The following is a 15,047-nucleotide window of genomic DNA, read 5'->3' as shown; positions in this document are numbered from 1 at the left end:
ACATAGGAAACAAAGGCTTGTAAATGAGTTTGAGTCTCAACTTTTGAAGTCATTATAAAAATCCAAACAAATCTAGTATGATCATCCATAATTGTAAGAAAATACTTATGTCCATTCAAAGCAGTTGTGGCACAAGGACCCCAAATATCTACATGTATAAAAAAGAAAGGACTAGAAGCTTATGAGTCACTATTGGGAAATGAAAGTTTTCTCTGTTTTGCTCTATGGCAAGTATCACAAACAAAGGTTTTATCACAAGTCAACATAGGATAAGTTTGTTTTAACAATTGCATCCTATCATATGAAGGATGACCCAAATGGAAATGCCAAATATCAATGACTTCTTTATTACAAGACAACACAGACTTAATAGAAATGAAATTGTTGTTAGCCTTGGGAACTGAATTGGCAGCAGGTATTCTAAGCTTGTACAAACCTTCCACTACATCAACTGTACCAATCATCCTTTGACTGCTTATATCCTAAATCAAACATGAATTAGGAAAGAAGGTTAAATTGCAATTCAATGCAGAAACCAATTTTGATATAGAGATTAAATTGAAATTAAAAGATGGCAAGTATAGCACGTCTTCTAAGTGTAGAAACTCAGTAAATTTGACTGTTCTAGAGTGTGTGGCTATGACTTGTTGACCAGTAGGCTGGCGAACTACTATGGGATTTATTTCTCTGTATGTAGAATAACAAGTCAATGAGGATGCAACATGATCTGTAGCACCAGAGTCCAAGATCCATGTTACAGCTTCAGACTTGTGAATATTACAAACAAAGGATAGTATATTACCTATGGCCGATGTATCAACCGCATTGTCCATCCATAAGATGCTTTGACGAATGGAAGTTGCAATTGAGTGTACAAGCCATGAAACCACCATGTTATTCGCTCTTTTCCAAGCTGCGTACAATCTACGATTCGAGATTGGTTGAGGAAGGAAATCATCAACAAATTCTACTTTATTCTTCCCACTCAAGACCGTGAGAGCTGATCTGCTCCAAGAATTGTAATTTTTTGGATCCAAAAGAGGCGAAACTAATGAGATTGCTGGATTTTCACTAGGGTGCAGGTAGTGAGGACTATGAACACTGAGAGATCCATCTTGTTCTTCACTCATCTTGAAGAATCAACAAAGTACAAACAAGAATGAACAAACAAATGAGAGAAAGATGAAGGATATAGTAGCGCAACAGAGTTCTTCAAATGAAGAGCTCTGATACCATAAAGGTATATAGGAATGCCATGGATGAACTCAAATGAAGAAGAAGAGATAGCTTGTGAAGAAAACTATTAGAATATGAATAATATCTGATCATAGAAAATGGATCAGAATTATTAATATAAAGTATCTTTCATTACTTATATATACCCTATAACTATCATAACAGAAAACTAACCACTTCTAACTAATTATAACATACTTAGGTAGTTAGGTAACTAACAACTAACAGACTTAGTTAGTTAGGTAACTAACAACTAACTCAAGTTACTAGGATGGTTAATAAAAGTAAGCACTAAAAACACAATTAAAAATTAGGAACTAAAAATAAAAATCTTAAAAAATTTAGAGATTAAAAACACAGTTAATCCGGTAATAAATAACTCAAAAATATATACATTTTGAGCGTTCAATAATTAATTATCTTATTTTTTAAATAATAATAATAATAATAATAATAATAATAATAATAATTATTATTATTATTATTATTATTATTGTTGTATGCTATTAGGATCAAGATTTTTTTTTACTGCAGTAATAAAAAACAATATTAAAGAGTTTATAATTTTCATCCACTTTGCTCAGCCGAGTTAAATCCTCTTAAATAGGATTGTGATTCCTAATTTTACCATAACTTTTTTCATCCGTAAAAATAAAAAAAAATATAAATTTTTTTATTGCATTTTACAGTCAATTGAATTAGACCACTTGATTTGATGCAGTGAAAACAATCTTGACTTACAAGACAAACAATGTAAACCCCATTAATGTTAACACATGTTTGAATGTTTGATTAACACACTAACAATTAATTATAATAATATATCACAATCGACTTTAGTCAAGCAACTAACACTGAATATTAATCAAAATTTGTACATTATCCATCAATACAAAAATTATTTTAAAAAAGAAATATAATAATAATAATAATAATAATAATAATAATAATAATAATAATAATAATAATAATAATAATTTATAAAAAGGTGAATGCGTTGAACTCAAGTTGAACCTTTCAACCCAAAATCGAATCTTAATTGCAGCATTTAATAATGCGTATTAAAAAAAATTCTTTGTCAAACTGATTTATTGACGGCAAGAGTTTTTTAAATGTATACTTTTTTTATATTTTAAAAACTCTTCAATTTTGTTAATTTATAGTAGCTTTTACAACCCTAGTTGGTAGTTAAGTAGGAGACACGATCAACAAAGTGCTCTTCTACTTGATGATAGTAGGGAAATTGATACGCAGGAAATGAAAGATTAAGTTTTTTATTTTTATTTTTGAAGGAAGGGAAGACTAAGTTTTTACTGTAAGAAATATTAAGTTTAGAAGTAGAAAGAATACGAATTAATTAAAAATAAAAAGATCTTTTAATAAAATAATAAATTAAAATACAATATCAGATTTGTAAAAAAAAAAAGAATTTTAATTGTAAAAACAAAAAATTAAACCGAGTGGTCTGATATGCCAATTAAGTAACTTAACATCACATCAGTTAACTTATTTTCAAATCAAACAAAAGTAGCAACCAAAATATAAGTTATCCAATATTTTATCAACGATAGGAAAAACGTGAGATCAAATCCTGCGTTCAATTATCTCCACGACGAGTGTAAAAATCATTTATCACTTGAATGCTATGTTCGACGATTAAACTATTTGCAAAGGAAAAAAAAAAGATAACTATACTTTTTAACGAATAAAGTATTCTAAAAGTTTATGTGAGAATTTTGCCAAATATTCTAAAGTTACCAAAATAGAAGTATAACTGTTTCCTTTCCGTCCATCGTGAACCTCTTCTTTACAGTAGGCAAATAAGAGTTCTATTGTCACCACGTTAGCCAATAAGAGCTGCAGGCTTAACCTATTATTTTAAGAGAAAATAGAGTATCCATTTTGCAATATAAAGATAATTTATGTAACAACTTTTTAATAAAAACCTGGTATTGATTCAAATGCTTAGTCAATTTCACAAAAATTATTTAAAGAAACAATTAGATCTAAAATATAAATATAAAAAACACTAAAAATAAAAATTTAAATAATTTTTTTATCAATGACGAATATAGATTCACATGATACCTTACTAATCTAAAAGAGTTAAATTTTGATTTTGGGCAATGATCGATAACACATCCAAATTATCATTTCATACATAAAAATGAAGAATACAATAAATGATATTATATCAAAACATATAATAACATAACAATAAAATGAAGAAAAGAAAAATAATAAGAGTGATACTTGCAAAGAAAAAAAAATAATGATAAAAAATAAAGAGTGAGATGATATACCTGATCAAATATGGTATCTAATTTACACTTTCCATTCCTCCCAAAATGTATTGAATAAATGATTCATATAAGAAATTTCTAATAAAAACATGATATTAATACAAATGTTTATTCAATCTCACAAAAATCATTCAAATAAATCGTTAGACCTAAAATCAAAATCAAAATATAAATAACATTGAAAATAAAAATTTAAACAGGTGATTTTTTATCCGTTATGAATATAGATTCACCTTATACCTTATCGATTTAAAAGAACTAAATGATCAATTTTGACGATGATCAATAACACATTCAAGTATAATTTTTCATACATAAAAATGAAAATAAAGAAGGAAAGAAATGATATTATAATAATGAAAAGAAGAAGAAGAAGAAGATAGAAAGCATACTCGAAAGAAGTTAGGTGAATATTTACAACCTTTTGAAGTAGAGTTCATATAAAAAATAAAACCATCAATTAGATAATGAACGGTGAAAATGATAATACAAATAATTTCTATTATTTTATTATATATTATACTATTTTAATAAATAATAATATATTATAATATTTTAATAAATAATAATAATTTTTTACTATTTTACTATATATAATAATAATAATAATGTCTTAGAAAATTTTAATATATATTATTTTACACTATATAATATTATAAATATTTTTAGTTATTTTTTAAATATATACTTTAATGTACCTTATCTTTTAAAAAAATAAAATCAAGCTTAGTAAAATATTATTTAATTTGTTATTAATGTGAAAATTATTATTTAAAATAATATCAAACTTATATAATTAGGGTTAATACATTCAAATTATTATGGATGAACTTAATTGAAAATTATATTTCACAAATAAGTTAACTTAGAGTTTGGATTTATTTATTTTACGTAAAATTTAATCTTAAAACTCATTCATGTATATATAATGATTTCCTATTAATCTTGTTTAATATGATTCAATAATATTTTAATACATGAGCGTTAAATCTTATTGGTATTTATTGTGTAACTTCAATATGGTATTAAAATAATCTAAAATATAATTAATTTTTTTCATTGAAAAAAAATTATTTTAGAAAATATAATTTAAAATTGAAAAATATTATTAACTTTATCATACCATAAATTTTGTAACATATATTTTTACATATAGCTATTTTTATATAAAACTGAAGCCAATAATAATTATAATTTAATTATTACATTTATAGTTTTTTTAAAAATAGTTTATAAAATAAAATTTACAATAAAAATAATATAAAAATCCTTATATTTATATTAACTATTAGTCTTCTATCATTAATTTACATTTATCTAATTAGTTCTAATTTAAATATTTAACATTAAATATAAATGTTAATAATTTAATTTATATATATATATATATATATATATATATATAATTTTTATATTTTTATATTATACTATATTATTTTATAACTTTAAAGTCATGAATTTAATTTATTATTTTTCCAAAAATATATTTTAAAGTAATTAATTATAAAAATAAATAAATTTATGCATATATAATAATATTAAATTAGTGTAAACTTTTACATTTATTTTATTTAATATTTTTTCATTCATATTAATTCAACACGTAAAATTAAATATTACAAATAATTTAAATTAATATTAATATGAGAAGTTATTGATTTTACTAAAATATATCAAAGACTATTCATGAGTGTTATTTTAATTAATATAGTGATACAAAATGTTTCTTTTTCATTCTTTTAAATAATTAATGTTGAGAAGTTCAACTTTTATATATTATAAATAAATTTATTAATTTTATGGTAATCAATTTAAAAGTTAACGATAATTTATAATTAAACGATAATATAAAACATTAAATTATTACTACATTACTATTAAATTCTTATTTTAACTATATAATATATAATATGAGTACCCAAATCAGATTCAAGCCACCTTAAACTAAACCAATAAATCAACGCAACATCAATTTAGTCCGTAACATTATAAACGTTATCTATTAATTTAATTCGTAACATTATAACAATTCTCAGCTTCAATATTTATCAATCATATTTAAGTAGAAAGAATAATTAGAGCATGTAAAGCTACTTAAAAGCAAGTTCCTAAATATTTATAAAAAGAAGCTACATCAATCTTGGGAGGGGGCAACTGGAATTTTCCTTAGTTAACGCAACTCCATGTTCGATTACAACTTAATGAAAAAGATAATATATATCTGCAAAAATGTACACAGTTTCTAATTTCTGTACGTTCCTAACTCACTTCACTTATTGGTATAATTATTTGGACCTCAATTATTCAGTTTCCTCAAGCCACTAAACCCGGATTTGTAGAGAACCGGGATGGGAAAAGGGCCCTGCCAAAATTAATCTACAGAAGCTGATTATATAGATAAGCTTTCACTAGTCAAACTAATAGTTAATTTTAATTCAAATCAAGGACTGGATGGAATAGTTGCATTTGAAAGAGTTCACTCCACTGATATGTGCAAAGATATCTGAGGAATCAACCATATCATCATCTTCTTTCACAATTATCTGCAAGTACAAAAAATGGAAGGGATATAGCATCATGGAATTATGCCATCAAATAATTGAAAAGGTAAAAGTGATAAGGAATTTTTTTGTATTTTAACTTTAGACTAAGGCAAGTTGAACAAAAGTATCCAATTAAGGGAATCTTACTTCTTCATCATCTTCTTCATGATTGCTACTTCCTTGTCTATGGCTCTCTCCAAACTCATCATTCTTTGCAAACCTTCCTCTAACCCGGGGCCGGCTATCTGCTAAAGTTTTGCGGCAAGCATACTGCATTTTTTTTTTAAAAAACATTGGATCATTAGTTGAATTTTGAAAATATGCACAAGGCTTGATTGATGCAATAGATTGGAAATCATGTATAACATAATATAAGATTTCAAATTTGTTTGTTAATGTTGGTGTTCAGATGTAGTACCTTGATTTTCTTGCTGAAATTTCTTTCATTTCTCTTCTTCATGTATCTATGAATCTTTTCCTTCCTCTGCTCAACAGAGAGTTTTCCAACTTTCAAGTTAGAGTCCTCCAAGTGTGAGATTTCTGGTGTCAAAGTGGCAGAACTTCCAGCCCCAGCTACAAGTTTCTGAGTCTCAGTACCAAGTGCCTGAGAGAGACATTATAATCAAAGATAAATTTCTTACTTCTTATTCAACACAAAGTGGAAAGATGTTGGCCCACACACTATTAAAAACTGCACATTAACTTTATAGAGACTTTAGAAAGAGATATAACACAGCCACCCTTGACGTGGGTCTTTCTATCTAATGATGCTACTGTTTGTGATCCTTTTTTTCTGTTTTTCTTTTGGCTGAAAGTGGTTATTCCTACTTGCTAGGCCAAATTTTAGTATTTTTTAATGCATTTGACTTTATAAAGGGACTCATATCTTTTGCTACCTACTATTTGATGGTCATGGGGCACCTATGAGTTTATAGTTTAGAGATTTGTGGACCCTGAGCTTTCCCCCAAAAGTCCACCTCTGATAAAGCCTCTTCTAATTTATAAAAAAACACTTCACTGCTGCAAGGTATAGTAACATTTGCAGCATTAATAAACTTCTTTGACCATTGTACCTCTTTTTCCTTATTTCTGAACACATGGAACATTGGAATTGAAAATTCTCATTTAGTCCCTTGACAGTTGACAAAAAGAATAAATAAAATATACTCATTGACATGTAAAGATTTTTACATTAGTACTGAATCACAATTGTTATGTATGATAGTTCGTTAATTTTAATAATAATTATTTTAAAAGTTTTATCAATAATAATTTTTAATTGATTGACAATATGTAAAAAAATTTACACTAACAATACATGCCTATTAAATGCTAATTAGCTTGAAAAATTGCACATACCTGAAGATCTGGGGGGTTAAACACCCTCTGAATTGAATCTGTGCAAAATATTCCACCATTTTCTCCCTGATAGTCCAATTCATGTGCCTGCAGTTCAGACCCCAGTAGAATGTTCCCACCAAACAATCCAGAACTGTCAGCAGATAAGGCAGTGTTAAGGGAACCAGGAGGAGGCATGTACACTCCTATGCCAGGACTGAGATAAGAGCAAGAGGGTGATGATGGGTTGAGAGGCACATAAGAAGGGATGGAAGATATGCAATCTTCATCAAAAACAGATGGTAACGGAGATCCAATAAGGGGTGCAATCACATGATCTGTAGGGTAGTGAGAGAGGCCCTTCAAAACTGAACCTGCTGCTGCTGATAGTTGCACCTGTGGCTGAGCTGAAGAGAAATCAAACTGATCCTGCTGAGTTGAGATTGAGAGAAGTGGTGGAACAACTAAAGATCGACATGATGAGAAGTCTATGGAGGCTGAGATGTCATTGTCAATTTCATCTTGAGTGTCAAAGAGGATGGACAGGTTATTGCTGTTCGTTGTGTTGTTGTTGTTGTTGTTGGTTGTGGTGCTGGTTGTGGTAGTGCTAGATGAGGTAGTAGTGACTATGTTGCTATTGTTATTGATATTGATCTTGTTGTCTACTAAATCTAAAGGTGGAGATATGGTTGTGGCATATGAGGACTTCTCTTCATGGCAACAATTTGAGCTGGAAGTAACATCTGAATTTTGCAGTGTGTCTGGGAAGAAATCAGGCTCGCAAAGTTCGAAAATTCGAGCACTAATCGGGCTTGAAATCTCATCCTGCAGTGAGTGGTGACATATAAGCATTGTGAGCAACATGTTTACCATATAAACTACTAAAACATAGTCTGAGAAATAGTCTTAACAAAGCCTCTTCTTTATAAAAACAAACTAGGAAACGTGATTCTCTCTAGTTTATTTTTATTTATTTTATTTTCTTCATTATGATGGGTTTGAAATCTGAATCCAATTCCTATTTTTGTTGATAGACATGAGTCTGATCTGATCACTTAGAACAGAAAAGAAATTCAAAAGCTAATATTCTCTAATCAATTGAAGCTTTGGCTTGTAGATGTAGTGGGCATTCAAAAGTGAAAGACATGCCAAATGATATTATAGTATCTGCCACAACACCACCCCTTCCTTCTTTATCAACAAGAAAACGATATAAATCAATGTGCAAAGGCCCCAACAAAGAATTCTACATATGACTGTGGTTGGTTGCATAGTCTAGTCAGTTTTGTCCATATTTGGTAATAGACTTGAGAGCAGTTTTCCAAAAGGGTTTGCATTGTTGGGTAATTTATTGGTGAAAGTGATGTGCATCTATGCCTTCATGTGACAGGTAGGAGCCAAGGTAGCCAATGTTATTATGAAATACAAGTATGCAAAAACAAATAAGGAACCTCATGCTATGTTATTTTTGTTGATTTTAAGTGGAAAAAATTGTCCTTCAATGGGAATTGAAAGCCACTTGAAGGGAACCCAATAATGCTATATATGCTATCCATGTGAATTGTTTGTCACAAAGACCCTTCCTTCTCCCTATCTAACTGAATAAAGAATATAAAAAAAATTAGCAAAGCTTACACAAGAAGCCCCCAAAGAGATATATATTCCACACGAACCGAAAGCTATGTCTAAATTACTATCACGGAAATGTTACATCATTTTTACAACTTTGTCCCTTGGAAAATGACATTAAGCATTTTGGTGGTAGGGCCGTTGGATGATAATGAATATAAAAAAAGAGTTGATCCTCACTCTCACGGAGTCTTTAATTCCTTCCTATTGTTCGGTCAATAAAATTACGTTATGCTCTCCAACCATATAAATAGAGGAAAGAAAACGTTCCGTCCCACAAATTGTGAGCATGGCTTGTGGGTTTTCTATGATGAATAATAGCATTAGCAGCTTCCACTTAGCTCCAGGAATATAACCAAATAAGGGAAATATTGTTCAGGTTTCTCAGAGACTAATTTAGGATGAAACTAATTAACATGCCAACAAACATTAACAAAACCATATTCATCATCCATACATGGAAAGAATTAAAATGCAGGACTGGATCAATTAATTGATTAATTCCTAGAGAAATTTGTAATAATTGGTCACAAAATATAAGAAAGAGCACCCAGGAGAAAAAACCATCAAAATTTTCAGGCCTCATGAGAAAGACTGTGTTTGATTTCACTTTCAGACGTGGTTTTTCACGTTTATTAAGAAGTTAATTGACAACTTTCACATCTTAGGTGTGATTTCTTACTTCTCAACGGGTTTTCACACACGCTTGCAATTAATCCTTACGAGGTTTATACACATTATTAATTACATCAATCTTAGACTTTTTTTTTTTTTTTCTTTTTCTGGGGTCTCTTTCCTATCTTTGTCTTCCCTCCCAAGGTTTATACACTCTTTGAGTGTGAAATCATTATTTTGAAAGAAAAAAAAAGCCTTGATCTAAACAAACTTGTGAAGTTACACCCAATCACAAAACCCAGAAGGAAACCATTTAGCTAAGGTAAAAAATATTGCATGACACAAAGATATATATATATATATATATATATATCTTAGTTCCTCCACCACATGCATTAATACTAAACATACATGATTGAGACATGAAATGTAACAAGCTTGAGGTGATTACAATGGGGAGTTGCTCAGCCGGTGTTGAGGGGTGGATAACATCCTGCAACATGGTGGTGGTGAATCCTCTTTTGCACAGAATTAAGGAGGCAATAATGAAGGTGAAACCTCAAATATATATAAAACAAAATCTATGTACACACATACACACACTTAGAAAGAAGTGGAATTTGGTGTGGTGATCACAAACATATGTGTATATGTATGTTCCTCGACTTGAAGGTGACTAATTAAAAACAATATTGCATGCTTAATTAGAAAATTAAGCCTTAAAGGGATTAATTTTTCTAAAAAAGAAAACAAGAAGGTGACATGAAACGAAATTAAAGTGGTAGGAAGAGAGAGAAAAAGAGAGAAGTTGTGTTGTGTTAGCTATAAGATGATGGGGTGTTTGAGGGTGTCAAAAACAGAGAAAGTTGGTTATGTGCATATATAGAGGAATTGATGAGGTTGTACGTAGGCCGTCAAGCCTGGCACTCGCGGGCGTCAACGCGAGAGTGGCGTTTGGCCATTAATTCACTACTTTGGTGGGGTGTAGTGGAATTCAATTTTTGGGACATGTATATTTATATATGGATTATTATATATATGCCAATTAAATGACATGGCTAACTAGTAACTAGTAACTATGAGAAGAATATGGGTTGACCAAGCCTTTTAATTCACAATTAAATATGCTGTCCTATGTCGCATTATGTTAATGTTAGCATTCCATTAATTTGTTTTTGGCAAATTCACCTTTTTTTTTATTCCTTTTCTTCATTTGTTGCGGTGCATGGATGGATACACATGTAGGATTATAATGTGTAAGAAATTGCATGGTTTAAAAATAGGTTTTGTTTTGAGTTTAAGTCATTACAATTGTTTCGACATCGAAAATTTATGGAAATGTTTTCTTTCTTCACTAATTAGTTGGGTTTAATTTAGCTTATTTTATATTTAAATTGAGAAATTTAAAATTTTATTAATACAACTTTTGAAAAAATGTTAATTTTTAGAAGCATTCTTACGAAAATAAATATTAGTAACACAATTTTTGTAGTACATTTTTTTGGACATTCTTTTTTATTAACTGAAATTTATCAAAAACAAAAAATTTTGTGGACCCCATTTCATATTTAATTTTTTTTTATAATTTTTAATAACTTTTAACCAATAAAAAAAAATGTGTTAAAAAGAGTATGTTATAAGCATTTCTCTCCATATAAATACTATTCATGCTTTTCATTGATGACATTACAAAACTTGTTGGATAAAATATGTCCATCATTAAGTACATCGACAATCTTCACATAGACAACATATTTATCACTTGAAAACAATTATGTTCAAAATTTTGAGGAGACTACATCATTCTCATTGTGCAAGATTTCACCCTAAATTGAAGAATAACAAATATTAAACTCTATAATTTAAAAAAATCTAAATATATTGCATAATAGATCCAAATGTACAATTCCAATCAAATCAACTTGAATAATTAATAACTCAAAACAATCAGTTAAGAGCAAACCCTATAGACAGAGAAAATGTTTAGAATCTAATAATGAAAATATAAAGTGGTCAACAATAACACCAATTAACCAACAACACCAGCATCTTATGATTTACGTTTATAGAAAAAGTTCATTATCAATGAGTCATCTCAACACGATTGAGAAATTGAAAGCTTGTTTGCTACACGAGTATATAAGTTGAAATATTGTATTTTAACACAAACCTTAAACATATGGAAAAAGGATAGATGTATGGGGTATGCTAGAGCAAGTAATACTCCTGATCACTTGGCAATGGCTGAAAGGGAATCCTGGTTATATTTATCCAGTTTCATGTTGGTGTAATTCTCCGTGGCAATGTTTGTAGAGCCCTTGCTCGTGGTATTTGGTTTTTCTCGAAGTGTTCCGGCCTAAGTAGGTGACACAAGATTTTTATGGAGCTGTGGAGAGCAATTATTTTCATCAATGGGAGCAGCTTTAAGTTTAGCATGGTTTACATATAGTGTTCTGTTGCATTTTTATTCCATGATGCGCTATTTTGATCATAGTATGGGATGTATGTGGGCTCTAAATGATTTTCGTATGTGGGTCAGGTAACATTCTTGATCCCTTTTCTTGTATTAGGCACTACTTGTGCTTTGTTTGTTGTTTATAATACCATTTGGCTTTTTTTTTTTTTTTTTTAAAAAAAAAAACTTCTTTCCTTCAAGGCACATAGTTATAACTCGTCAACACCACCCTGTGGCCAATATTAACGGGCTCTTTGGCGTGTGTGTTTTTTTATTTCAAATGCATGTATAATCACTCTACCCCTTTTCCCAAATTCTTTAAGGAGTAGAAGATTCGTATTTTTTTTATTTCAATTTGAAAAATCTTCCACTGACTTCTTTTTTTTTTTAATCTTAGTCATACTAAAGTTTAAATTTAAGATTTCATGTATACTATCCAAACCCAACACTAGGTCATGTTAAAAAATTTGGATCATATATATATATATATATATATATATATATATATATATATTACATAATTAAATGACTTAGGATCATTATTTTATTAGTCAAAATATTAAAGTGATTTAATCAATATAAAATTATGACTAAGGGTATATATGTTATGAAAGGTTAATTGTGTAGACATCATTAGTGATATTATAATTTGACGATGGACTAAATTATAATTATCAAATTTGGGATAACCGATGATAATTATCATTACGAGAGGTTATGATCCCCATTTGTAGAGAGAAGTGACAAAACTTACAATTTGAATTATTCTTTTTTCTTTATCTCCATCATAATTAAGAGAAAATCCAGAGAAAAACATAAAGCTCTATACATTTGGAAGATCATAAAACCAATATTGATCCTCATCAACCTTTCATCATTCCATTATGGCTAATCCAGTAATTTTTATCTACATGGACAAAAAACATGTGGTTAAGATTGATGATCAAATGTTAGAATTAAATTAGGTTGATTGATTGAATCCCTACAGGTCGACCCTAGTGATACCCTTTCACTCGCTTGTAAACATAGGTTAATTTGTATATTTATAAATTATTTATCAAGAACCTGCGGACTAAGTTGTTATACATGGTCACCTTTTTAAATCTCTTATGCAAATGTATATATAATGATTATACAACAGGTTCCATACTATTTGAAAAACATCTCATCGTTTAGGAGATAGATCCTTTTCTTTATTTCAAAGCCTATAAACCTAGCTAAAACCTAGGTTTACACGATCGTGAAAAATTTACCATATTTTCCTCTCCTAGAAATAATAAAGCTTATTTTCATCTTTTCTAAATGAAACCGAGTGAGGTTCTAATCTTAACAATTGTGTGCTACATAAAACATAAGAATACACTTGAATGTTAGATGTTTGTGAAACATGTGTAATGTGGAGAAAGTATTTATTTATAGGCATAGAAAATTGTTGGGTAGTCAACGCTTCTACAAACAAAATTACTTACACCCACAAAGAATCGTGAGAACACAACAAAAATTACACTGTAGGAAAAATAATAATAAACACAATAATTTTATGTGATTCGACACCTCTTGCCTACGTCCACGTCTCAAAAGTATTTCTCTATCACAAAAATGATTATAAGATTGTAACTCACCCTAAATAGTGTATCACTCTACAAATTCGAATACCTTACCCATAGGTTACAAGAAATGATAACATATTCACACAAAGACATGTTTCTCTCAACAAAGTGACTTTGTTTCACAATCTCTCTTCTCACACACTATTTCTTCATGTGTATCTTCTCCACTAATTATCTTTTCTATTTATAGTGAAGATTGTCACCAACTACAATAAATAGGTTCTCTTGGAAGTTAAAACAAAAATAACTTCCAATGCATCCATTCAAATAAGCTTCATTTAGTAAAATGCAATCTTCTACTTTGGATTTAAACCACCTAAACCTTAGTGATAAAAATTCAATTCCCATTATGCATTAAATGCACCTTATCTTTTTGGCTTGAAACTCTACAATTCTCCCCCTCAAACCAAAAGAGAAATATCCTTCGATCAATTTGAAAATGAACAAACTCCCTCTCCAATGAAAGTATCTACCAACACTTCTACAATATTAAAAAACTTCACTTTTTTCTTTACTTTGCTATCATGGTTCCTCTTTAAGGCATGTCCATCCAAATAGTAAATGTTACCTTTAATTTTTTGTCCTTGCAACACCAAGTGTCTCCCCTTGTACACCTTGCATCTCCACTTTAAACCAACATACTTGTACCCTTGTGATGTCATCTCCCCTATAAAAATGATATTGACAACAGCAAAAGATACAAACATCACATTTGATAAAGTTCGAATAGTAGCATCATGAAGCTTCATCATCACGCTCCTTATGCCTTCAACCTTCATTTTTCCACCATTTCCTAACTTGAAATGACCGAATTCTGCACTGGTTTTCAAAGTGTCAAACATCTTTCGATATCTACAAATGTGTTTTGAGGAAGCAGAATCCATCACCCATTTTGTTCTAGCAACCTCATCATTTGTTGCCAAAAACACATCATCTTCATCTTCAACACTTTTTACTACATTAGTTTAGGAGTTGGCATCATCTTTGTTCATATCTCTTAATTTCTTCAAGTCCTCATTCATTTGTTTGCACCTCACTTGCACATGACCATTCTCATCGCAATAATAATATTGTATATTACTCTTATCTCGTTGTGGACGCGATTTTGATTTTGATCTTCCTTTTGGCCCATCATGTCTCCTTGAATGATTTCTCCCTCGCGCAAACTCCATCACAACTATTGCGTTATGTTCATCATCAATATTTTCAGTTCTTATCATTCTCTCGTTTTCTTTAAGAGCGGTGGTCACCTCATCTAATTTCAAAGTTGATCTTTCCACATGTAACGTTTGAACCAAAGCTTTGAAGGACCTTGGTA

General features: G+C 29.6%; 1 protein-coding gene across 1 annotated transcript; it reads right to left on the bottom strand.

The window, feature by feature from the left end:
* Window positions 1-5,518: 5,518 nt before the first annotated feature.
* On the bottom strand, window positions 5,519-10,547 carry LOC100807304 (uncharacterized). Its single transcript, XM_006589011.4, has 5 exons — window positions 10,116-10,547; window positions 7,442-8,245; window positions 6,501-6,686; window positions 6,230-6,352; window positions 5,519-6,082 (listed from the first exon to the last, which is right to left on the bottom strand). Exons 1-5 carry the CDS (start codon window positions 10,164-10,166, stop codon window positions 5,975-5,977), a joined length of 1,272 nt encoding a protein of 423 aa, XP_006589074.2. The 5' UTR covers window positions 10,167-10,547; the 3' UTR covers window positions 5,519-5,974.
* Window positions 10,548-15,047: the final 4,500 nt, after the last annotated feature.

The sequence above is a fragment of the Glycine max genome, chromosome 10 (genome assembly GCF_000004515.6).
Source record: "Glycine max cultivar Williams 82 chromosome 10, Glycine_max_v4.0, whole genome shotgun sequence".
In the NCBI taxonomy this organism is placed as follows: domain Eukaryota; kingdom Viridiplantae; phylum Streptophyta; class Magnoliopsida; order Fabales; family Fabaceae; genus Glycine; species Glycine max.
Note: the sequence above shows the minus strand (reverse complement) of the source record. Positions and strands in the feature narration are given on the sequence as shown.